This window comes from Benincasa hispida, chromosome 11 (assembly GCF_027475165.1).
Source record: "Benincasa hispida cultivar pf3 chromosome 11, pf3_genome.v1.1, whole genome shotgun sequence".
NCBI lineage: Eukaryota > Viridiplantae > Streptophyta > Magnoliopsida > Cucurbitales > Cucurbitaceae > Benincasa > Benincasa hispida.
The window spans coordinates 75,027,272-75,051,706 of record NC_143488.1 but is presented as its reverse complement, the minus strand read 5'-3'; the positions used below and the strand labels follow the sequence as shown (position 1 = coordinate 75,051,706).

Here is a 24,435-nt window from a genome sequence, read left to right as displayed (position 1 = left end):
ATAAAACAAACCCATATCGATTGTTCCTCGGAGATAACGAAGTATACACTTAATTCTGTTCCAATGTCTTTTTGTAGGAGAAGAACTATATCTAGCTAATAAATTTACTGAAAATGCAATATCTGAACTTGTAGTATTAGCAAGATACATAAATGCACCAATTACACTAAGATACAACACTTCAGGACCAAAAAGTTCTTCATTATCTTCTCGAGGTCAAAATATATCTTTCTTTATATCCAATGAACGGACTTCGATTGGAATATTTAATTGGATGTGTTTTGTCCATATAAAATATTTTTAAATTTTTTCCTGTATAATTTGACTGATGAATAAATATTTCATCTGATAAATGCTCAATTTGCAAACCATGGCAAAATTTTGTTTTTCCGAGATCTTTCATCTCAAATTCTTTCTTAAGATATTCTATTGCCTTTGAAAGTTCTTCATGAGTTCCAATTATATTCAAGTCATCAACATATACAGTTATAATAACAAATCTTGATTGTGATTTCTTTATAAAAACATATGGACATAATATTAGATTATTTTAATATCATTCTTTCATAAATAACCACTCAGACGATTGTACCACATCCATCTTAATTGCTTCAATCCATATAGTGATCTCTGTAATTTTATTGAATACCATTCCCACGAATTTGATTTATATGTTTCAGGCACCTTAAATCCTTATGAGATTCTCATATAAATATAATTATCAAGAGATCCATATAAATATATTGTGACTACATCCATAAGATGCATATCGATACTTTTATACATAGTCAAGCCAATTAAATATCTTAGTGTAATTACATCCACCATTGGAGAATATGTCTCCTCATAATCAATACCAGATATTTGTAAAAAAAAAAAAAACCTTGTGCAACTAATCTTGATTTATATCTTGTGACCTCATTCTTTTCATTTCTTTTCCTCACAAATACCCGTTTGTATCCCATAGGTTTAACACCTTCTGGTGTTCAGACTACTGGTCCAAAAACCTGACGTTTTAAAAGTGAGTTTAATTTTGCCTCGATTGCTTCTTTCCATTGAAGCCAAACTTTTCTATGTGGCATTCTTCAACAGATTTTGGTTCAAGATCCTCATTTTCATATATAATATCAAGAGCAATATTATACGCAAAAATATTGTCAATAATTACATTAGTTCGATTCCATCTTTTTCCTAACAGACATAGTTTATTGAAATCTCATTATTATCTTTAGGTATTTCACCTTCCTTATTAGTCATGTCGAGGATTTCTTTATGTGCACCTCACGTTCATGATATCTACATTCAACTGTGCCCTGGAGACATGGTCGAAGCACATCCTTAACCAAGTCTTTCTCACTATTAATTATTTTTCGTTTTCGAGGATTTTTATCTTTGGAATCCACTGGTCTACCACGTTTTTGACGTGTTCTAGACTCATTAGTGACAACTTTATGTGTTGAAATATCTATTTTCAATGGAACATTTGTAGCTGGTATATGTGACCTAGTTGCTTTTTTTGCATCTACAAATGCATCTGATAGGAAATATTTGGCTCATGACCACAAGCTAATTATAATGGCAAGTACTAATGATAAGCTACTGGTCTGATGCGTATAAGTGACGCTACATGCAAAATAGCATGTCCCCATACAGATGAAGGAAGCTTAACTCTCATAACTAATGGTCTTGCAATTAATTGCAAACATTTTATAAATGATTCTGCTAAACCATTTTGTGTAAGAACATGAGCTACAGGATGTTCAACACTTATCCCAATTGACATACAATAATTATCAAAAGCTTGGGATGTAAATTCACCAGCATTATCAAGACGATAGATCTTAATTTTATAATTAGGAAATTGTGCTCTTAACTTAATTGTTTGAGTAAGTAATCTTGCAAATGCAAGATTTCAACTTAATAATAAGCACACGTGTGACCATCTACTGGATGTATCTATTAATACATAAAATATCTAAATGGTCCACTTGGTGGGTTAATAGGTCCACATATATTACCATGAATGTTGGGGTTTGTGCCCTAAAGTCTCGTGTCCAGTAGTTTGTAAACAACTTTGTACGAATACTTGTGATGTATAATATAAATGATATTTACTTCACTACTTGACTTTACACATTTAGATGTTTTTTATTTTAACACAAACCAATAAACTTAATATCTCTGGTTATCTGTATGTAACTTAAGCATGTATGTGGTGACATACAAGTGGATCATGTCTTGAGTGATAACCAAAATGGTCTGTAGTATATGGATATAGGAGGGAAACATTATCCTTGTAACGCTACGGATGCGGCTCGCTTTGTGGAATGGTCACAAATGTTGTGACTTGTCACAGATGATCTGATCCTGATCATTCGTGTAGGGGACATGCGAGTGGGGGCGTTCTATACAAAGAGTTTGTATAAGACCTGATCTCGAAGTGTTAATGTCTTGTCATATAACACCGTTCATGACTGAGACTTCACTTCATTAGGATGACCATAGGTAACACGACCTCAATCCTAAGTGAGTTGGAAACTCCTGTCATTGAGGGCGGTCCTTTGATTTGCATGGGTGCGAGTGGCCAGAACGCCGACTCAAACCTATCATTTTGGGGATTCGTATGATTTAGGAGCTGAGAACTCAACTACATAAGATGGAATTCACTCTTTCCCCGAGGCAAGGGTAAGTAGATAGATAGCTCCCTTAAGGGCTGATTCCAGGGTTGAACGATGTGGCCCCACGCACCTTCTCATGGCCTGAGAGGTGTTCACACATAGTAGGACTATGTTGTAAAGGGATCAGTGGTACTTAAGGAGGAAGATGTAATTACAGGGGCAAAAAGGTAAATTGGATTGCTGTAATTACGAGCATCTGTGAAGGGTCATTGTACTGATGATTGGTTATATCCAATGGACATAGAAATATATCTATGGCAAGAAGAGTTCAACTGTCGGTCTTTAGTGGATTGCCTGGCAGTTAACAGATGGTGGATATCGTGATTAAAGAGTTTAGTCAACTATTCACATACCGTTGGAGCTTCGAGCCATAGGTCCATAAGGTCCCCTTGATAGCTTGGATATGAGTAGAGAGTTAGTTTTTGGATCAATTCGAAATGTTCAAATTGACAAGAGGGAGTTCGATTATATATGATATAATTGAACGAGTTAATTAAATATGATGTAATTAACTTTATGTATGAGATACATTAATTTGGAGGAAATTGGATATAAATATGATTTATATCTAGTAGAGGAAAATATTATAATTAATATATGATATTAATTTATATGTTATGAATATGATAAGATCACATTCATTGGACGGTTATAAAGGAAATGAGAAGGCGCCTCTTCTATTCTAAATAACGGATGAGTGCATTATAAATAGCTGACGGTGTGTTAAGAACAAAGTGTGTGGATATTGTGAAAAAGAAAGTGTCATCGTTTAGAAAATCAGTGCCTATACGATAGTGACTGCACGATCGCTTACACATACGACATTGCTAAGCGATCGCATACCGATTACACCGTCACGCGCTATTATCTAAACGATCGTTTACCTTTTTCCTAAGCGATCGTTTAGCTCCCGGTATTTACTAAACGATCATATAGACGATTGCTTAGTTTTTCCTACACGATTGTTCGGACGATCGCTCACCCTTTTCCTACACGATCGTTTATCTTTTCCTACATGATCTTTTAGACGATAGCTTACTTTTTCTACATAATCGTATACTTCACCTAAACGATCATGCATCTTGTCTATGCGATAGACGACCGCATCTTCCACTTGCTTGATCGTTGTGTACGGTCTCTCTTCCTTCTTCCCTCTACCAAATCTGAACAAAGCCCACACTTTGGATTCTCACTCCAAAAATACTGAGGGCTCTGAGTGATTTTGTCTTCTCCGTTTCTTTCTGTCTGAGTGGTGATTGTTCGAGGTAGACGGTTGGGCTTCAGACTCGCTGTGAAGAAGAAATCTCCATCTGGTATGATTTCTTGATCTTTTTAGCATTATGAAAGTATGTTTGAATGTATATGCGGTAATTCTATCACAATGAATTGGAAAGATCAGCTTTCGCTCATAGGTACTCTTGAATAAGAGTTCCTTCAATGAATTTGTTTTAAAAATGCAGATGATTCAATCATCACTTTAGCTGGTATTGGTCTAGTTATCAATTTTCCTTGAGAACAAGCATCACATGATAATTCATTAAATTAAAGAATCTTTTAGCTCTTCAATGGATGTCTATTTGAATTCTCAATAATTCTTCTCATCATTATAGAGCTTGGATGACCCAATCGTTCATACCAAATTGTAAATATGTTTGGATTCATGAACTTCAGGTTCATTGTTGCATATGTTTCAATTACTCGTATATGAGTATAATAAAATCGAGAAGATAAAACAAACAACTCTTCCAATATATGTTTTTCATTTGAGACAGTGGATATGATACATAGATATTTCACATTATTCTTACTATCAGTCTCAATATGATAACCATTGCAACATATATCTTTAAAATATGTTTGGATTCATGAACTTCAGGTTCATTGTTGCATATGTTTCAATTACTCGTATATGAGTATAATAAAATCGAGAAGATAAAACAAACAACTCTTCCAATATATGTTTTTCATTTGAGACAGTGGATATGATACATAGATATTTCACATTATTCTTACTATCAGTCTCAATATGATAACCATTGCAACATATATCTTTAAAACTTAGAAGATTTCTCTTTGATTGACTAGATAACAATGCATTGTCAATTGTAAATTTTATTTCTCTAGGAAAAATAATATTTGTTATTCCAAAACCTTCGATCAAGTTTGCAGAATCTGATATCGTATTTACTTTTACTTTCAGCATTGTCAATTTGAAAAAGTATTTTTTACTTATAAGTACTGTGTGTAGTTACACTGTCTGTCAGGCATAGATCTTCTTTACTCATTTTTTAAACACCCAATATAAAAATTATCCATGTTTCTTCATTAAAAGAAAATAATTACAATAAGAAAAACAATACTTAAAATATACAAAAGTTACTAAAAAAATATGAAGATAGGTAAAAGAAAACAATGACATTAAGTCTAAATATTCTCAAAATCATAAGAAACACTTGATGTTCCATCAACTGCACCAATCTTCTCTTCAGGAGATTTAAAGAAGTCCGCCACATCCAAATTTATCATATGGGATAGTCAAATATGTCATTATCCTAGTATGCAAAATTTGCTTCCACATTTTTCTCTTTTTTCCTTCAGGGAGGCTTGATAGAGATCAACTAAGTGTTTTGACGTACGACAGGTACGTGACCAATGCCCAGTCATTCCGCATCAGAAGCATTTATTTTCAACACTTTTTAAACTCTTATCTTGTGGAGTTTTTCCTTTGTGATCATCATTTTGTGTGGTTCTTTTGAAATTTGAATGATTAAAATGACCACCACGAAAATAATAATTCTTTCTTCCTCTGCCATGATCACGACCTCGACCAGGATTATTATTAAAATCCACAACATTCACTTTAGGGAATGGTATCGTTCCGGTTGGTCGAGATTCATGATTTTTCATCAATAACCCGTTATTTTGTTCGACCAGGAGAAGACATGAAATTAATTTAGAATACCATTTAAAATCTTTCTCTCGATATTGCTGCTGTAGGAATGTATTCGAGACATGAAATACAGAAAATGTCTTCTCTAACATATCAACATCAGTAATTTTCTCTTCGCATAATAACAATTTCGAACTGATTTTAAATAATGTGGAGTTGTAATCACTTACTGATTTGAAATCTTGTAGCCTCAAGTGCATCCACTCATAATGAACTTTAGGAAAAATAACTATTTTTTTATGATCATACCTCTCTTTCAAATTCTTCCACAAGATACGGAGATCTTTTATTATAAGATACTCTATTTTCAATCCTTCATGGATATGACGATGAAGAAAAATCATAGCTTTTGTTTTGTCTTGACTGGATGTCGTATTTCCTTTTTTAATAGTCTCTCCAAGATTCATAACATCCAGGTGGATTTCGGCATCAAGTACCCATGACAAATAACTATTGTTGTTAATATCAATGGTGGAAAATTCTAATTTTGTGACATTTGTCATGACAACACTATCATAAAATATTGTACTTAGGTTAGAAATTTAATAGATATTGAATATGCAAAATAATATTAAATTTACTAATTACAACGAATAGGAAAAAATCAACATACCTTTAGGACCTACCTTTAGTGGGAAAAACGACAGTAGCTCGTGCTGATAACGTGTTGTAAAATTGAGGAGTATAACGGGAACACGGATATGGAGAAGATATAATATAATAATATATTTATATAATGATAAATAAATAAAATAACTAAAAACATAAAATAACCAAAATTATAAATTTGGAAAATATGTAAATTGAAGTAGAATTCTCACCAACGTATATCTAATTGTAAGATCTAACAAATGTCACTATTTATAGACAAAGTAGCAAGAAGGATGTGGACTTACATAGACACCAAGCATAATTACAAGGTACATGGACAACATGAAGGACAACACATGACTTTGGGACACTAAGCAATGGACATCTATTTAATATTATAATATTCATAATAATTTCAACTTTGTATAGTCTCTTGTGTTTTTCTATGGTTTGATCAAATATCATAAATAATATGTCAGTTTCTTTTTTAATTTTCATGCAGTCATGCAGATAATTTTATTTATTTATTTATTATCTTTTATAATAGATATTTATCTCACTCGATCATTTTCACCTTTATTATTGATATACTATTTTTTATATTTATTATCTATCACTAATAGATAAATAAATATAAACTAATGAAATTTTTTAGCAGGCAAAGAGTTGCTAGCATAAATAAATAACTCACTGCCATTTTGATATGGCTTATTTTTTATTGACTTAGTATCAAATGAGTACGTAAACAATCACATGTAGAAAATGAAGTAAAATACCATGTGTTTTCTATTTTTATTTTTAGGGAGTTTCATGTCGTGTTTTTTCTTCTCTATTTACCTTCATGTCAACCCTCTAATATGATAGTGCAAAATACGATTTTTTTCATGGAAGATGCAAATAAATAAATATATCCTAATATTTTGATACATATATGAATCTTAATTATTGAATTTTAGATTTTAGAGGATGTTCTCGATCGCCAATCTCATCTAATTTTTCTGTTCAAAATCGAAACTCAAAGCTATCGAGAAGGATGATTTTCTCATATGAACTTTCTATTAGCATCAAGCCACATAAATATCTTGCGATCAAGGAGAAAAAATTATTATGACGCAAATAATTCAAATACATGTTAATTGTTGTGAAATTGAGGAGCACAACAAAAAAACAAATGTGGAGAAAATATAATATAATAAAAAATAAAATAATTTAAATTATGAAAATAGGATAATATGGAAATTCAAAGTGTGATTTTGAAGTGAATTTTCTTATCAACGAGTGTGTATTTTTAAGATTTACCAAAAGTCCACTATTTATAGGCAAAGTGACATGTAAGATGTGGTCCCATGGACACCAAACATGAATAACTACAAAGCACTTGGACTACATAGAGATTGACAAGTGGCTTTTACAACATTCAACATTTGGCATATATATTATAATATTTATAATATTCCCCTTTAAATGCCCATATATATATAGATGAAATATGCCTCGTTAAAACTTTAATAGGAAAAAATCCAATGGAAAAAAAATTATAGTGAAGGAAAAAGAATATATATTTCATATAATTTATACTCCTAAAAGTATACAATATGTTTGCTCCTCTCATAGAAACACCACTTAAGATCTTTGAGTCGCCGCATTCCAATGTTGTTATAGATAATGTCTTTGTAAATAAGTTGACCAGGTTATCCTTCGAACAAATTTATTGTACAGCGATATCACCATTTTCTTCAAGATCGTGAGTGTAGAAAAGTTTCGATAAAATATGTTTTGTTCTATCTCCTTTAATATATCCTCATTTGATTTGGGCTATGCATGTTGTGTTGTCTTTGTATAATATTGTTGCAAGAATTTTACTAGGAGACAAACCACATGTTCCACGAATATGTTGAGTCATTGATTTCAACCATACACATTCTCGACTTGCCTCGTGAATTGCAAGAATTTTAGCACGATTTGAGAAACTAGTCGATATGATCTGTTTCACTGATCGCCATGATATAGCAGTTCCTCCACATGTGAATACATAGTCTATTTGAGATCTAGCTTTGTCTGGATCAGATAAATTCCAGAATCTACATAACCAACTAGATTAAAATTTGATTTATTTGAATAAAACAAACTCATATCAATCATTCCTTGGAGATAACAGAGTATATGCTTAACTTCATTCTAATATCTTTTCGTTGGAGAAGGACTATATCTAACTAATAAATTTATTGAAAATGTAAAATCTGGTATTATATTGTTAACAAGATACATAAGTATACCAATTGCACTAAGATATGGTACATCAAGACCAAGAAGTTCTTTGTTATTATCTCAAGGTTGAAATATATCATTCTTCACATCTAGTGAACGAACTTTCATTGAAATGTTCAATGGAAGTGCTTTGTCCATATAAAATCTTTTTTTAAAAATTCATGTATAAGTTGATTGATGAATAAATATCCCACTGATAAATGCTCAATTTACAAACCAAGGCAAAATTTTATTTTTCCGAGATCTTTTATCTCAAATTCATTTTTAAGATATTCTATTGCCTCTGAAAGATCTTCAAGAGTTCCAATTATATTTAAGTTATCAACATATATAGTTATACTAGCAAATCCTAATTGTGATTTCATTAAAAAAAACATGGGGACATATTGAATTATTTTGATATCATTCTTTCAACAAATATCCACTCAGGTGATTGTACCACATTCGTCCTGGTTGTTTTAATCCATATAATGACCTTTATAACTTTATTGAATACAATTCTCCAAAATTTGATTTATATGTTTCAGGTACATTAAATTCTTCTAGGATTCTCATATAAATATCATTATCAAGATATCCATATAAATTTGTTGTAACTACATGCATACGATGCATATCCAAGCTTTCATACACAATTAGGCCAACTCAGTATAATTGCATCCACCACTAAGAAAAATATCTCCTCAAAATCAATATCAGGTCTTTGTGAAAAATCTTGTCCAACTAGTCTTGCTTGTAACCTCATTATTTTCATTTTTTTTCTCACGAATATTCATTTGTATCCCATGGGTTTGACAGTTTCTGGTGTTTGAACTACTGGTCCAAAAACCTGACGTTTTGAAAGTGAGTTTAATTCTATCTTGATTGTTTCCTTTAACTGAAGCCAATATTTTCTATATCAACATTCTTCAACATCTTTTGGTTCGTGATCCTCATTTCAGATATAACAACAATAACAACATCATACACAAAAATATTGTCAACAACTATATTAGTTCAGTTCCATCTTTTTTCTGTCATGACATAGACATAGTTTATTAAAATCTCATTATTATCTTTAAATATTTCACTTTTCTCAATAGTCATGTCAAGGATTTGTTCATGCATATTTAAATTCTCAACCAAGTCTTTTTTACTATTAATTATTTTTTGTTTTTGAGGATTTTTATCTTTGGAACCTATTGGTCTACCATGCTTCTGGCATGTTCCCGATTCATTAATGACAACTTCCTATGTTGGGATATCCAACTTCTTAATTCCTCTCCCTAGTGTTGGAAAATTTGTCTCATTAAAAATGACAGTCAGCAAATCGAGCAGTAAATATATCACCCGTCAAGGGTTCGAGATGTTTAATAATTGATGGAGAATCATATCAAACATATATTCCTATCTTTCTTTAAGAACACATCTTAGTGTGTGGTAGTGGAGCAATTGGAAAATATACTTCACATCCAAAAATTCTCAGATGAAAAATATTTGGCTCATGGCCAAAAGTTAATTGTAATGGCAGTACTTATGATAAACTATTGGCCTAATGTGTATAAGTGATACTGCATGCAAAATAGCATGTCCCCATATAGATGTAGAAAGTTTAACTCTCGTAAGTAATGGTCTTGCAATTAATTACAAAAATTTTATAAATGATTCTGCCAAATTATTCCGTGTATGAACATGAGCCACGGGATATTCATCATTTATCCCAATTATCCTAATTCTACCAAATCATTTTATGTATGAACATGAACATAAGCTTAGGAAGTAAATTCACCAGCATTATCAAGATGAATGATCTTAATTGTATAATCAGGAAATTGTGTTCTTAACTTAATTATTTGAGCAAGTAATCTTGCAAATGCAAGATTTCGACTTGATAATAAGCACACGTGTGACCATCTACTAGATGCATCTATTAATACTATAAATATCTAAATGGTCAAGTTGGTGGGTTAGTAAGTCCATATATATCACCACGAATTCTTTCTAATTCTCACTTTAGCTGGTGATGATCTAATTATTAATTTGCTTTGAGAGCAAGCATCACATAATAATTCATTAGGCTGAAAAATCTTCTGGCTCTTCAATAGATTTCCATTTGAAATTTTAATAATTCTTCTCATCATTATAAACTCTGAATGACCCAATCTATCATGTCAAGTGGTAAATATATCTGGATTCATCAACTTCAGGTTCATTATTATAAATGTTTCAATTACTCGTATATGAGTATAATATAATCCAGAAGATAAAGCAAACAACTTTTCCAATATACGTTTTTTTAGATGAAAGAGATAATATATTGATATTCGACATTATTTTTACTATGAGTCTCAATATGATAACTATTGCAACGTATATATTTAAATTTTAGAATATATTTTTTTATTAACTAGAAAACAATGTGTTATCAATTGTCAATTTTGTTCCTCTAGAAAGAATAATATTTACTTTTCCAAACGCTTCAGTTAAATTTTCAAAATCTGATATTGTATTGACTTTTGCTTCTAGCATTGTCGATTTTGAAAAATATTTTTTATTTGTAAGTATTGTGTGCGTAGTTGCACTGTCTCTAAACATATATTTTATTTGCTCATTGTTTAATCACCCAACATATGAAAAGATTCATGTTTTTTCATTAAAAAGAAAATAATTACCATAAGAAAAAAACACTTGGAATATACAAAAGTTAACATTTACTAAAAAAAATCTCGAAGATAGATAAAAGAAAACAACAACACTAAATCTAGATATTCTCAAAGTCAAAAAAAAAAAAAAATACTTAATGTTCCATCAACTATGCCAATATTCTTTTCAAGAGATGCAAATAAGTCCACCACATCCAAATTTGTGATATAGGATGGGTCAAATATGTCATTATCTTGGTATACAAAATTTGTTTCCACATTTCCCCCTTTTTTCCTATAGGAAGGCTTGATAGAGATCAACTTAGTGTCTTGGCGTACAACATGTATGTGACTAATACCCAATCATCTCACACCAGAAACATTTATTTTCAACACTTTTGAACTCTTATCTTGTGGAACTTTTCCTTTGTGATTATCATTTTGTGTGGTTCTTTTGTCATTTGAATGATAAGAATAATCACCACGAAAATAATAATAATTATTTCCTCTGCCACGATCACGACATTGACCACGACATCAACCACGATTATTAACATTTACAATATTAACTTCAGGGAATGGTGTTGTTCTAGCTGGTCGAGATTTGTGGTTCTTCATCAATAACTCGTTATTTTGTTCGGCCACGAGAAGACATGAAATTAGTTTAGCATATCGTTTAAAACCTCTCTCTTGATATTGTTGTTGCAGGAGCATATTCGAGACCTGAAATGCAGAAAATGTCTTCTCTAACATATCATCATCAGTAATTTTTCCTCCGCATAACAACAACTTTGAACTAGTTTTAAATAATGTGGAATTGTAATCACATATTGAATTAAAATCTTGTAGCCTCAAATACATCCACTCATAACGAGCTTTAGGAAGAATAACCGTTTTTTTATGATCATACATATCTTTCAAACATTTCCGCAAGATACAAGAATCTTTTATTATAAGATACTCTATTTTCAATCCCTCGTGAAGATGATGATGAAGAAAAATCATAGTTTTACTTTGTCCTGACCAGATATCGCATTTTCTTCTTTGATTGTTTCCACAAGGTTCATAGCATCTAGGTGGATTTCAACATCGAGTACCCATAACAAATGATTATTGTCATTAATATCAAGGGCTGCAAATTCTAATTTTGTGAGATTTGTCATGGCGACACTATCACAAAATATTGTATTTATATTAGAAATTTAATATGTATCAAATATGAAAAATAACATTTAATTTATTAATTATAATAAAGACGGAAAAAACCAACCTACCTTCTGCAAGGGAAGCGACAGGAGCTCGTGTTGATCACGTGTAGTGAAATTGAGGAGCACAACAGAACACAAATATGGAAAAAAAAATTATAATATGGTAATAAAATAATAGAATAAAATAACTAAAAACATAAAAATTCAAAGTGGGATTTTGAAGTGGATTTTCTCATCAATGTGTGTGTCTTTTTAAGATCTAGCAAATGCTACTATTTATAAGCAAAGTGAGAAGTACGATGTGGTCTTACATAAACATCAAACCTAAATAACTACAAGGTGCATGGACTATATAGAGATTGACACATGACTTTTAGGATACTAAGCACCGAATATTTATGTTATAATATTTATAATATTAAGAACATTTTCTAATAGAAAAAACTACCGATGATTGAAGGCCAGTTTTCACATTTGTGTATTTTAGTTTTCCAAATCTCTCTCTCCGTCTCTCTTTATTGTTTGATTATTTTATCTTATTTTTATTTCGAGTACCTTTATCTCTTCGTTATAAGTTCATGTTTTATATTCAATATATATTTTAAAAAAGTTTAGATCAGCATTTTTTACCTAAATATTTTGATTGAAATCATATTTTAGTCTTTTTAGTTGTGATTTGGTTATATGTTGAATTTTTTAAAGAAAAATTACATTTTTTGTCTTGTGTGTTTTGGTTCATTAAACTATTTATAAAAGTATGTAAACTTTTTATATGACCAAATTATGCCATCAAAAAATAATTTAGGTATTTTTCAAAATCACTATTTAAATTTAGTCCTATCTATTGCTAACCCAAAGTTTATTTGGGCCTTGTTATGCCTATGGGAGGCCCATAAGCCTACCCATTAGGCCATTAGCCAAGCCCATTGAGGCATTTTGGTCTACTTTGAAGGTCTTAGTCTATCCCTAGCCATTAGTTTGAATTCTTCTTTCTGACTTTCTGTTTTGGGAAGAAGACGAGGAGAGGGGTCGTGACTCGTAGGTTTGTTATCTAATTTTGGGATTATTTGTTTTACATTTTTTATTTTTTTTTTTAATTTAGCTCTAAGATTAGGCTCATTTAAAACTTAAGTTTTAAAAATGGGTCGTGGGCTGAAAAATTGAAATCTAACCCAAAAAATGTCTTTAGCGTGTCCCCTTCATGTGTCTGGGAGGGGACACATGTGTTCGAAAAAAAAAATCAGATATTTTATTTCACGTATCTAACACGTATTTGAACGTGTACGTATCTGATATCGATTTTCTCTTACATTTTGAGATATGTGTGGTTTATACATTTTATGATTCAATTTTTTTATTTGAAAGTTGATATGAATAAAGCAATTAGTATGATGGAAAGTAGGGTTTGGTTCTGTCTAAAAAATAACATCTTTGAAAGATATGCAAAATATTGAATCCATGAGGACAATTTTGGAAACTTTTCCTTATTCAAAATTTCAAAGGTGGATTTTATAAATTGCATTTAAAATTTTTTTTTTTCTTTATATATATATAAAAAAATCCAAACAAGAAAAATGAAACAAATATTCCCAGCCAAATATCAGCTGGTGGTTGTGCTGTCAAAGACTACAGAAAGAACATCTCTCCCCCACCACAATTTGCTTTATCCATATCTTTTATTTTTAAAATCATTTAGAGACGTTTGAGGGCAAAAACTATCATAAGACTATAATAACTACCTCTCTTAAGTACTATTTTAAAACTTTCAATTAAGTACAGACAACACTATTTCAAATCCCTCATTCGCCATAATATTTACTATTTGCTATAAATTTTACTATTTTACATTCATCTTTTTTTAATTATTTGTGATAGTGTTTACTATTTTCTTTTCAAATTAAAATAGTTTACACATTAACCACATGTTATTATAACTTAAACTAAAATAATCTATCCTTCAAATACAAACTATTATAACCCAATTATAATAATCTAGGACTATAATAACCAATTTCTTGTTCAAACGCTCCTTTATATGTAAAAAGAAAAAGAAGGTATTTAAAAGAATAAAATAATATATTATTCTAATTGAGTTTTCAAATGATTAAAAATACTAAAGTTTGTGGGACATTAAAAAAAAACATAATTGTACTTTTACATTTGAAATTTCAATTATTTGTGGGCCATTCATAATATTCCATCCACGATATTGAAAAAAAAAAGGACAAAACTCAAATAAGAACTTAAAAGAAAGTCATTTCATCATAATTTCTCTATAGTTTACTAATTAGTAAGATTATCAAGGCAAAGTTCAATATATTTAATCACAAAGGCAATGTTGCAATGTTATAAGCTTGTCAGTATTTGAGGAGTATTTGAGGAAGGTTTATAAGTGATTTTAAAATAGTTAAAATTGCTTTTATCATGTTCAAAATCACTCTGTAACACATATTTAATCATTCAAAATCAATTCAATATATAATTTTACAATTTTATATACAGTTTTTGTACGATTAAAATTAATTTTAAGTGGTTACATTCAATTTTTTGAGCGATTTTAAAAAATGATAAAAAATATCCTAACAATTTCATAATTTTAGAGTCACTCCAAACATACAATTAGAGTACGTGAAAATTCAATTGATAAATCGATCCTAAGGATTTTAAGTGGCCACGTACATTTTTTTGAGTGATTTTGAAAAATTACAAAAATTATTTTAACAATTTCGGAATTTTGGAGTTACTTCTAAACATACAATTACAACACGTGAAAATTCAATCGATAAATCGGTCCTATGGATTAAGTGGTTCCATACATTTTTTTTAAGTGATGACAACAAAATTTCTAACAATTTCGGAATTCTAGAGTCTATTCCAAACGTACAATTAGAATACGTGAAAATTCAATTGATAAATCGATCCTAGGGTGTCTATTAGTATTTGCTGGTTTTGTCACACTTCTAATTTAGAATCTATTAACTGAAAATTTTCGATACATCTATGTGTCGATTAGGTACTTTTATATCTTCTCATCTACCTTTATAATTAATTGATTTGATTATGTTTAAATTACCATTTTATTCCTATACTAGAAAATGGGAAATTTTTCTATACTATGTTAGTATGACAACTTTCAATACTTCATCTACTTACTACGTGTCATGTCAACACACTTTTAAAAATAAAGCGAGACCCACTGACATTAATGTAAGATTCACAAATATCTATGAAGGCAAATTTATAGTGTGAACGAGGATAGTATGGTACTCGTGTATCACTAGAGAAATTCCCTAAAAACTAGTTCAATTTTAGTTCCAATCCATCAATTTTAATCTATTACTTTCAATCAATCTTAAATTTAATCCTACTATTAGTTTATTGTTGTGTTGTCTTAAAAAAATATTGACATTTCACTATAAATTTTAGAAACATATTCGTATATTTTATTTTCTTATATGATAATAATAATTATTATTGAATCGATTTTTGACAAAAATGAACTTTAAGAGAATAAATTTAATATTTATTAACAATATAGTGACTAAAATTTGACATTCGAAAGTACATAAATTAAGATGGAACCAAATTTATAATATACGAATTAAAATAATGTTTTTAATATTAAATGTAAAATACACGGACTAAAATAATATTAATAAGGTTAAATTTCTTATTGTATAGTTTCGTCTTTGATTTTACATGGTCAAAGTCAAGCTGGAAAATGATGAGGGTAATGGCAAACACGCCATATTTGATTTGGTTCATAACTATATGAATTTGAAAAGTTCCAAAGATTTGATTATTTCAAAAAATATATATTCTTTTAAATAGATTTATATTTTCTTAAAAGCTCACAAATAGTAATAAACATGGCGGCCATATAGAAGGGTACTAATTATAAAAAGTTTGGGGAAGATTCATAAATCATGTGATGATTACTTTATATTTTATATGAAAAAGAAATATCTGATTTTTTAAATTGAATTAAAAAATAATTGTTGTTTGCATTTAGTTTTGAGATATTATGGATTACTATTAAAAAGTTTTAACCAATTTGAATTTTAGTTTAAATCCTATTTTGATTCTTAAATTTTGAATGTTTTATTTTGATATTTAAACTTTTAAATACGTCTATTTTAGTTTTTAAACTTTTATAAAGTGTTTATTTTGATCTTTATTATTAAAATTTTTATTAACTCTCTGATGAAATTGTGTCTAACATGTGTTGTGCAAAATGAATGTGAAGTAAAATGCCAACAACCATCGCGTCAAAATACTGAACGATCCAAATCTTGACCGCAAGATGACTTGCGAGTTCGATAGAGAATTGCTTTATCACCTAATTTAATATTGAAACCCTATACTTTTTAGTGTGACTAACTTATTTGGTAGTCTAGTCATCTTATCATTTTGTTTAAAAATTAACAAAATTTTAATAACAAAGACCAAGATAAGCATTTTTTATAAGTTCAGAGACTAAAATTGATGTTTTAAAAAGTTTTGGGACCAAAATATAATAGACTTCAAAGTTCAGGTACCAAAATAGGATTTAAATCTTGAATTTTTTTTATTATTTTTTTTCTTTTATATATTTGTATTTTTTCGATATTATATTTAATGGATATGACTTGTAAAAGTTAATATTATTGGCAAGAGTTTATAAGACATGATGTATATTATAACATGTGAAAGAAGAAAAATATAGAATCGGAGAACAAATGTTGAAACATGTTTTTGCGAAACTACGGTTAAAATAAGGATAATGTGTCAGAAATGGCCAAGAATAGCTCAAGTTAGTAAAGCGGAGGACTGAAAATCCTCGTGTCACTAGTTCAAATCTGGTTCTTGGCACATCATGAACTTGTATGAGTATCTATTCTACAGATTCATTAATAATATAGATCATGAAAAATATCGATATGTCATGATGTCTGGAAATCTACCTTTAACTAAACTATATACATTTTTTTACTCTATTTATAGATGAGTAAAATAGACAAGTAAAGATAAATAGGATATTTATATAAATATATAAAGGATGTATATAGATATGTAAAAGAAAAGAATTTTATTTTGTTTCCTCTTCTTTTTTATTTGTTCATACATGATACTTTATACATATTTGGAAGGTTCAACTAGTTCATTATAAGACCCAAAAATCTAGACTAGAGGAGTTGAAAGGCGGAATGACCAAGATTCATCTCAGATACAGTACAAATAGAATCTGATTCTCTTTTCATATTATATTTCTTTATTTCTCCTTGTGTGACTACACTTTTTAGAATAAATCTAAGTCATATATGTGATACATAGTTCATAATGCACAACTCATTTAATTCATCCTATTAGCTCATCTCATCCAAAAATTTGATAATCTCACCAAATCTTTAATTGTATTTTTTTTTTATATATTCCAAATCAACACATTTGAATCTTGATCTAAAATAACAGAGTCTCTATCAACTATCGTTGAATTATCAACAATTTTGTTTTAAAAGAAGGGTGAAAAATGTTATTGATGAATTTTGGCCAAACAAAATAAAGCCAAAAAACAAAGATAAGATAAAATAGAATCAAGATTAAGATAAAATCAAGATTTTTAAAAAAAGATAAAATAAGATTTAATCCAGGTGGTTTTGGATGATGAAAAACCATATTCCTAATCCTATATTGGTTAAATCTCATATCTGAAGTAGGATTAAGATAAATCCTAGGTCAAATCTCTAACTTAAAACGTCACTTCTTCTATATATCTTCAATTCTCTTACTAACTTTATCAAAGTTATTTTTCTTTTTGCAAGTCATCTCTTCCTTAAGTTGCAAACTTACAATTGTTGTCACGTGGAGGTCAGATGTATTTTTTCTTGGCTAAAATTTAACATCAACAGTGAATGTGTGTGAATAGATAATTAATTGATAAAATTATGTTTGCAAAAAAAAGATTTTGTTTAAAGGACGTAACGGTTTGTAGCTGCAAGTTAGATTAATAATTAAAAAATTGACATGACGATACAAAATAGTCGAAGTAATTATGATATTAATAATCTTTTAGGGTGTATGTTCAAATTTCTACTCTTACTTTTGAAATGCAAGTAGACTAATATTCTAAAGAAAGTTAGACTTTCTCCTTTTATATCTATGGAGAAAATGAGTAATGAATAAGTTTCAACATTTTCAAGGTGTTCGGATTTTTTAAATTTGAAGACATAATTTCAATTAATTAGGTGGGTCTTTACGCCCATAAGTAGTTAATGAGTGCATTACTAGACGTGTCTAGGTGAACTCTTGAGTTATCTGTTGTTGATGTCAAATCTTGATGTCATCGACTATCAATTAATTAAGTCTCATTTTTCCTCTGATAATTATTAAAGATTAAAAAAAATCTACTCATGCTAATAATGGCGTCGAAGACCCTTTTCACATTTTAGGTTGGTTCTCATAGAGAGAGTCTAGCCTTTGCTTCTACAAGCTTCATGATTTCATGAATCTACGACTTTTAATGGAGTTTACTAATACATTAATCAAATGAGATATACTTAGGTCAAAATGTTGATCTTACTTGTACAGATATAACATTACAAAGGTAAGATGAGAAGTCAAATTTAAAATATCACTATAATTCTAACCAATTGAATTAGCTGACGTCACACATATCTAACGAAAAAGATTAAAAGGATCATTATTTAATTAGAGTTTAAAATCGTTATTAGACCTTAAAAAAGATAAAATTAGTTGATTTTAGAAATCAATGATTTTTGTGATTATCTTTTTTTTTAAAAAAAAAAAAAAGAAAAGAAAAAAGAAAAAAGAAAAGAAGAAGATAGATAGTCATAATCAACAGGAGGGAAATCGAGACACCAAGTCAAAAACTTCCATGATTAACCAAGTAATTATCTTTACAATTACCTAAAAATAAAATATTTCATTAAAAAAAATCCATAGAAATAAAAAGAGAAATTGCAAAAATGCCTATGAATTATGGAGAATGTTAATGATCACTCCCACATTTTTATTGATTCAAACAGTTGTCTTCCAAAATTTACAAAATTTTATGACTGGGCCCTTAATAATATTCCAAAGTACAAAAGTAAGATTATTACAATAAATCTGTTATAATTGATTTATTTTTAATTATATAAATTTTGAAAGCTATTATAATTATTAAAAAAATCCTAATTATGAAATCAAAAGAGGTTTAAATGTAATAGTCTCATAGTTCGAGAGTTATATTAGAATAATTCTGGTAATTTGTGAAAGTTTATGTATTTTACAATATCCAAGAGTTTAATTGCAACGATTATTTACCTTTTAAATACTATCGCATTTGAAAACTATAGTTGAAGCGAGCATACTTCAACTAATATTTGGTTTGAATTTTCTTATCATTTATTATACTAAAAGATATAAAAAGAAAAATTACAAAATTAATTATTTTAAGGTGAAAAAAAGAAGAAGAAAATTGATACATAAGGTTATGGTTTGATGGTAACAATTTCACAGTTCAGTGGTTTGTGTTATGGATGGTCTTGGACAAAAAAAATTTTAGTTCGCGAAAAAACGATCGTCATGTGAGAATCGGAGAAGTACATGAAACGGACTAACGAACCAAGAGAGGAAAAGACTGAGAGATAGAAGGAAGTTGGGCTGAATGGTCCAACTCGCCTGCCTTGGCCTCTGAGGCCAAGATGAGCATCCCTCGACTATTGAGGCCCACTTACCGTGGATCGTAATCTTTGCCCTTGTAGCATAACCAAATCGACTTTTTCTAATCCTCCTTATTTTTTCTAATCCTTTTTAGGTTTAGGATCCAAAATCCACCAATAGTTAATATAGGGGGACATAGACACCTTTAGATAAGTTTTTCTCCCCTATCTCTAGCTTGCTCTGACTTTTTGCTAAATACTAACTTAAGCATTAGAGGTTATGTGGCCGACACCATACTAGTGTTTTCTTTTCTTGTCTTCTAGGTCATCTTCCTTCTCTGAAATTATAAATTCACGGTCGAATGCACGTAAAAGTCAAGTGAGTTTTCCTGATTGAATTTTGCTATTAATCGTTTGAAAATAACAGTAATTATAATTCAAAGAGGATTCAAGTGTTGAAAGGTGTGTTTGCATGTTTGGTTTAACTTTTCAAGTATTTTTGAAAATAAATTACTTTTGTAAAAAATTGAAATGTTTGATAATTATTCAAAATAATTTTGAAGTATTTTTAAAGTGTATTTTTAACGGTGTGTATCAACCCAGTTTAATTAAAAATGATTTAAAAGAAAATAATTTTTTTTTCTTTAGTAAATCTAAACCGACCTAAATTCAACAACTTGATAAGTTTAGATGGATAATAAATGGAAGTAAAAATTCAAGAATGAGATTGTAATAATGGGATAGTTAAGGGATGATTTTGCAATTTTGTAGAAGATAAAATTTTAAAAAAGGAAAATCATAATGGAAATGACGAGATAATTAGTTGGTAAAAAAGCTCCGACAAACTAACCTCCAACGGATCGGCGATTCACTCCGAAATCTAGCCGTCCATCTCCTTCCTATCTCTCTCTCGTTCGTGTCCATTTCTCTCTGCTCAAACTTTTTTCTTCTCTCTCTCATCAAGAATATCGCAGAAATCGAGAAACCAAATGAAAGAGACCTGATACGACAAAGAATTTCATTTAATTTAGGGTTTCCAAATCGTTCTTCTTCTCTTCCCCTCCAAATTCTGTTTCCCTCTGAGAAAGCTTTCCCCGCTTTGGTATTCCCCTGTGTTTTTTCTCTTTTCGGGTTATAAGCTTGATTTTGTGATTCGAAGAAGTAGGGGAAGGTTTTCTGTAATCTGGGTCGTTTTTTGGCTTCTGGGTTTCTTTAATTTCACGTTTTCGAATCAGATTTTGTTCGAGGGAAATGGAATTTTCGCGGGAAAATACGAACGGGTTGTGATTCTCAGCTCTTTCATCGCCTTCTCCGGTCATTTTAGGCTCTTTTAAGGTATGGCGGTTTCTTACTTTTGCTCGTTTCATATTATGGTTTTGTTCTATTTGGTTTCGCGGAAATGATTTTTGAAATTGGAGGAGAAAAGGGTTCGCTAATGATGTTTTTGTGAACGTTCGTTGTTTTCTCTGTTTGTTGATCTAGGTGGTTGTAGTGGTATGAAGATTTCATATTATTAAGTTCTGACTTCGTTTCATCTTCTCTATCAGGTAGTTCTGTTCCCTTTGTTTCTGATCTTGGAGGAAGAAGAGCTGCTTTTCTGGAGGGGAGAGAATTATATTCAGAATTCCACATTTATCTTTAGTTGTAGAATCGAATTGTGTTGGAATTTCTATTCTAATTGATTAGAGTTTGAATGCACATTGGTTTATGGATTCGGAGGCACTTCCATCTTCATTGGATTTGGTGAAATGCTGTAATTGTCCGTGTAGTTGTTCGTTGTCTACTACTGGGCCGTCGACTACTTGGATTCGATCTGTAAAACGAAAGTATGATGAGTTGGATTCAAATAGCCCATTCGCTATTGTTGGGTTGGATAACTTTTCTGTTATACGGGTAGAAGTTGAGAATGAATGCAACGCATTGCGGGAGATGGTTAGCAGTCAAAAAGAAGCAATTCAGGACTTGTATACTGAACTCGAAGAGGAGAGGAATGCTTCTTCATCAGCTGCTAATGAGGCAATGTCAATGATATTGAGATTGCAAAGGGAGAAGGCAGAGATCCAAATGGAGGCTCGGCAATTCAAACGCTTTGCAGAAGAGAAGATGGCACATGATCAACAGGAGCTTGTAGCATATGAGGATTTGTTATATAAGAGAGAGCAAGCTATTCAGTCTCTCACTTGCGAGATACAAGCATATAAACATAGGATGTTGAGTTATGGGCTAACGGAAGCCGAAGCCGATGGTGAGAGGGGTCAGCAAAGTTGTAGCCAGAATACAGTGGAATATGAGGCCCAGTGTGAATCTCCCATGTATGATTACCCTCCTCTAAGATGCAACTTAAATGAGGCTCAAGGTCCTTTGGACCAAGATAACGATATTGCTGATATTGAGAAATATCCCTTTGGTGAAACCCCACGCAATCGAGATCATGTAGTGAATTTGGGAAATAGGATCAGCCAATTGGAGAGAAGTTCTAGCTACAATCAGCTGGATGGGGACTTCTTCGGTACAAAGAACGTTTTAGAGAAGGTGATTGTGGGGCAATCTCCTAGGAGGCCAAGACATTCCAGGAAGTTTTCCAACGATTCAAGTTTCTTCATGGGTATGCCCCAAGTGAATGAATCTCCAAGATACACATCAAGCTTCAAGAAGGAACACGTCTCTCAGAGTGACGACTACTCTAATTTGAGAAAAATGGATAATGCATCAGAAGTTGGAGATGACATGAGTGATAGAGTTTATACCATCGACTCTATTCACAATGGAGCAACATATAATGGTTTTCATGAGTCCAAACCAGCGGTTGGTATTTATGAAGACTATCTAACAACACCCAGAGGATCACTGAATCAAGTTGATGTGGGAGATCCCGAAGTCAAAAAACTTTATTTGAGGCTTCAGGCACTTGAAGCTGACAGAGAATCAATGAGGCAAGCGATTATTACAATGCGAACAGATAAAGCCCAACTGGTGTTACTGAAAGAAATAGCTCAACATCTATATAAGGGGATGGCACCAGAAAGGCAAGTAGTGGTGAAGAAGCCATCTGTTATGGGAAGCTTTTCTTTCATGGCAGTTTTTAAGGTGATTTAGCTGTGTTTATGTTGTTTCCATGAAAATACTTTATACTTCTTCCAATTGGTTTGTGTTGTCACATTCTATATTTGTACTTCGTTAGTCATTTGAACCATGGTATGCTTGTCGAATGCTGGCTTGATTGTGGATTATGAACGTATGCATCTGACATTGCCTTTATCTGATGTTTCTTTTGCTCATACTTCCATCTAATTCTCGTCCACCTTTTATGAATGCAGTGGATTGTATCCTTTGTTTTCTGGAAAAGAAAAGCCCGTCGTAGCAAGTAAGTAGCTTCTTGCCATACTACATGACAGCTAATTAAGGATCTATCTTGATTTTCTTCCTTTTATCCTTTAGCTGTTCGCTTGAATAGTTGAATTCTGTTAGACATGTTCCAATTATTTATTCATGTGTGCTATCACTGCCATGGAGGTGGACTGGGGACTGGGGAGATAAAGTTCGCTGTTTGCATTGTTGTTTTAACTAGATTACTACCAAACCAATGTTTAATCTGTAGATTTGTAGAAGATAACAATGTTGTGGGAAGTCTCTAGCTTGTTAGACTTTCGTGTTGATTAAGTGATCCAAAACATTCTTACAAAGTATATCATTCTACTTTCGCATGAGTTTAATGAGAAAGTCTATGATGCCACTGTTTTTACCACCATTATTCATCTCTCTTATGGAACTGTAGGTACTTGTTTGGGTTGTCAAATGGTGTTGGCTTGCTAATGCTTCTTGAAAAGGGTCAACACGGGCGGCAGTGGAGATGTCTTTCGAGCACACAAGTTTGAAACAGCTTACCCGATGTTCATAGCCAATCGAACCCGACATCCCTAATATGTGTATGTCAAGTGAATATATTTTCGCTTTTGGTTTTTCTTTTTTGGATTCATTGTAGCAGCAGGAAAGGGTAGCATGCAAGTTGTTCGTTTATTTCATTGTTTGGGGATTTGATTGATTGTACGTTGCTGGTTGATCTGTAAAGCTCAGATATGATATATAGGAATGCTTTGGTCGTTTTGTTTTGACGAATTCTGCTCAAGGAACCTATCGTCTGATAGTCCTCACCTGTATATTTCAGATTGAAGAATGATTTAGCCAGTTGAATGCAATTGCTGCCTTCCTTTTCGACCACTTTGCTTTCGACTACTCACTTCCAAGATTTTAACTTGTGGTGGCTAGTTTGTTGCAATCTATACCTTCCGCTTGCCCTTTGCTTTAACATTAAATTTCTTGTCCGTTTTCCTTTTCTTGTTTGAATTGTACAGTGTCCTGTGGCCTCTAATTCTTGTTATTTCATGGCTGTGACAGTATCCTTGTCTACCAATTGAAAATTCTCTAGTTGAGAGGAGAGGATTAGGTCTGTTATGGGTGGCGAAAGTTTAGTACAAG

General features: G+C 31.0%; 2 protein-coding genes across 3 annotated transcripts; one reads left to right on the top strand and one right to left on the bottom strand.

The window, feature by feature from the left end:
• Positions 1-4,112: 4,112 nt before the first annotated feature.
• On the bottom strand, positions 4,113-6,131 carry LOC150032895 (uncharacterized). The gene is made up of 2 exons (XM_090307071.1): positions 5,501-6,131; positions 4,113-4,186 (listed from the first exon to the last, which is right to left on the bottom strand). Exons 1-2 carry the CDS (start codon positions 6,129-6,131, stop codon positions 4,113-4,115), a joined length of 705 nt encoding a protein of 234 aa, XP_090163197.1.
• Positions 6,132-20,771: 14,640 nt separating this feature from the next.
• Positions 20,772-24,177, top strand: LOC120091102 (myosin-binding protein (Protein of unknown function, DUF593)). 2 transcript variants are annotated; one of them, XR_005485657.2, is made up of 5 exons: positions 20,772-21,294; positions 21,507-23,046; positions 23,277-23,323; positions 23,735-23,885; positions 24,125-24,177. XR_005485657.2 is itself a non-coding variant. In XM_039048943.2 (4 exons), exons 2-4 carry the CDS (start codon positions 21,667-21,669, stop codon positions 23,832-23,834), a joined length of 1,527 nt encoding a protein of 508 aa, XP_038904871.1. In that variant the 5' UTR covers positions 20,772-21,294; positions 21,507-21,666; the 3' UTR covers positions 23,835-24,075. The 2 variants fall into 2 exon arrangements, 1 of the variants encoding a protein (XP_038904871.1); XM_039048943.2 differs by lacking the exon at positions 24,125-24,177 and having other exon boundaries at positions 23,735-24,075.
• The last annotated feature ends 258 nt before the right edge of the window (positions 24,178-24,435 follow it).

Coding starts and splice junctions, on each gene's coding strand:
- LOC150032895 (XM_090307071.1), bottom strand. CDS start 6,131: ATGACAAATGTCACAAAATTAGAATTTTCCACCATTGATATTAACAAC. Junction 4,187..5,500: donor TAATAATAATCCTGGTCGAG/GTCGTGATCATG, acceptor CTTGTTCTCAAG/GAAAATTGATAACTAGACCA.
- LOC120091102 (XM_039048943.2), top strand. CDS start 21,667: ATGGATTCGGAGGCACTTCCATCTTCATTGGATTTGGTGAAATGCTGT. Junction 23,047..23,276: donor CTTTCATGGCAGTTTTTAAG/GTGATTTAGCTG, acceptor TTATGAATGCAG/TGGATTGTATCCTTTGTTTT. Junction 23,324..23,734: donor AGAAAAGCCCGTCGTAGCAA/GTAAGTAGCTTC, acceptor ATGGAACTGTAG/GTACTTGTTTGGGTTGTCAA.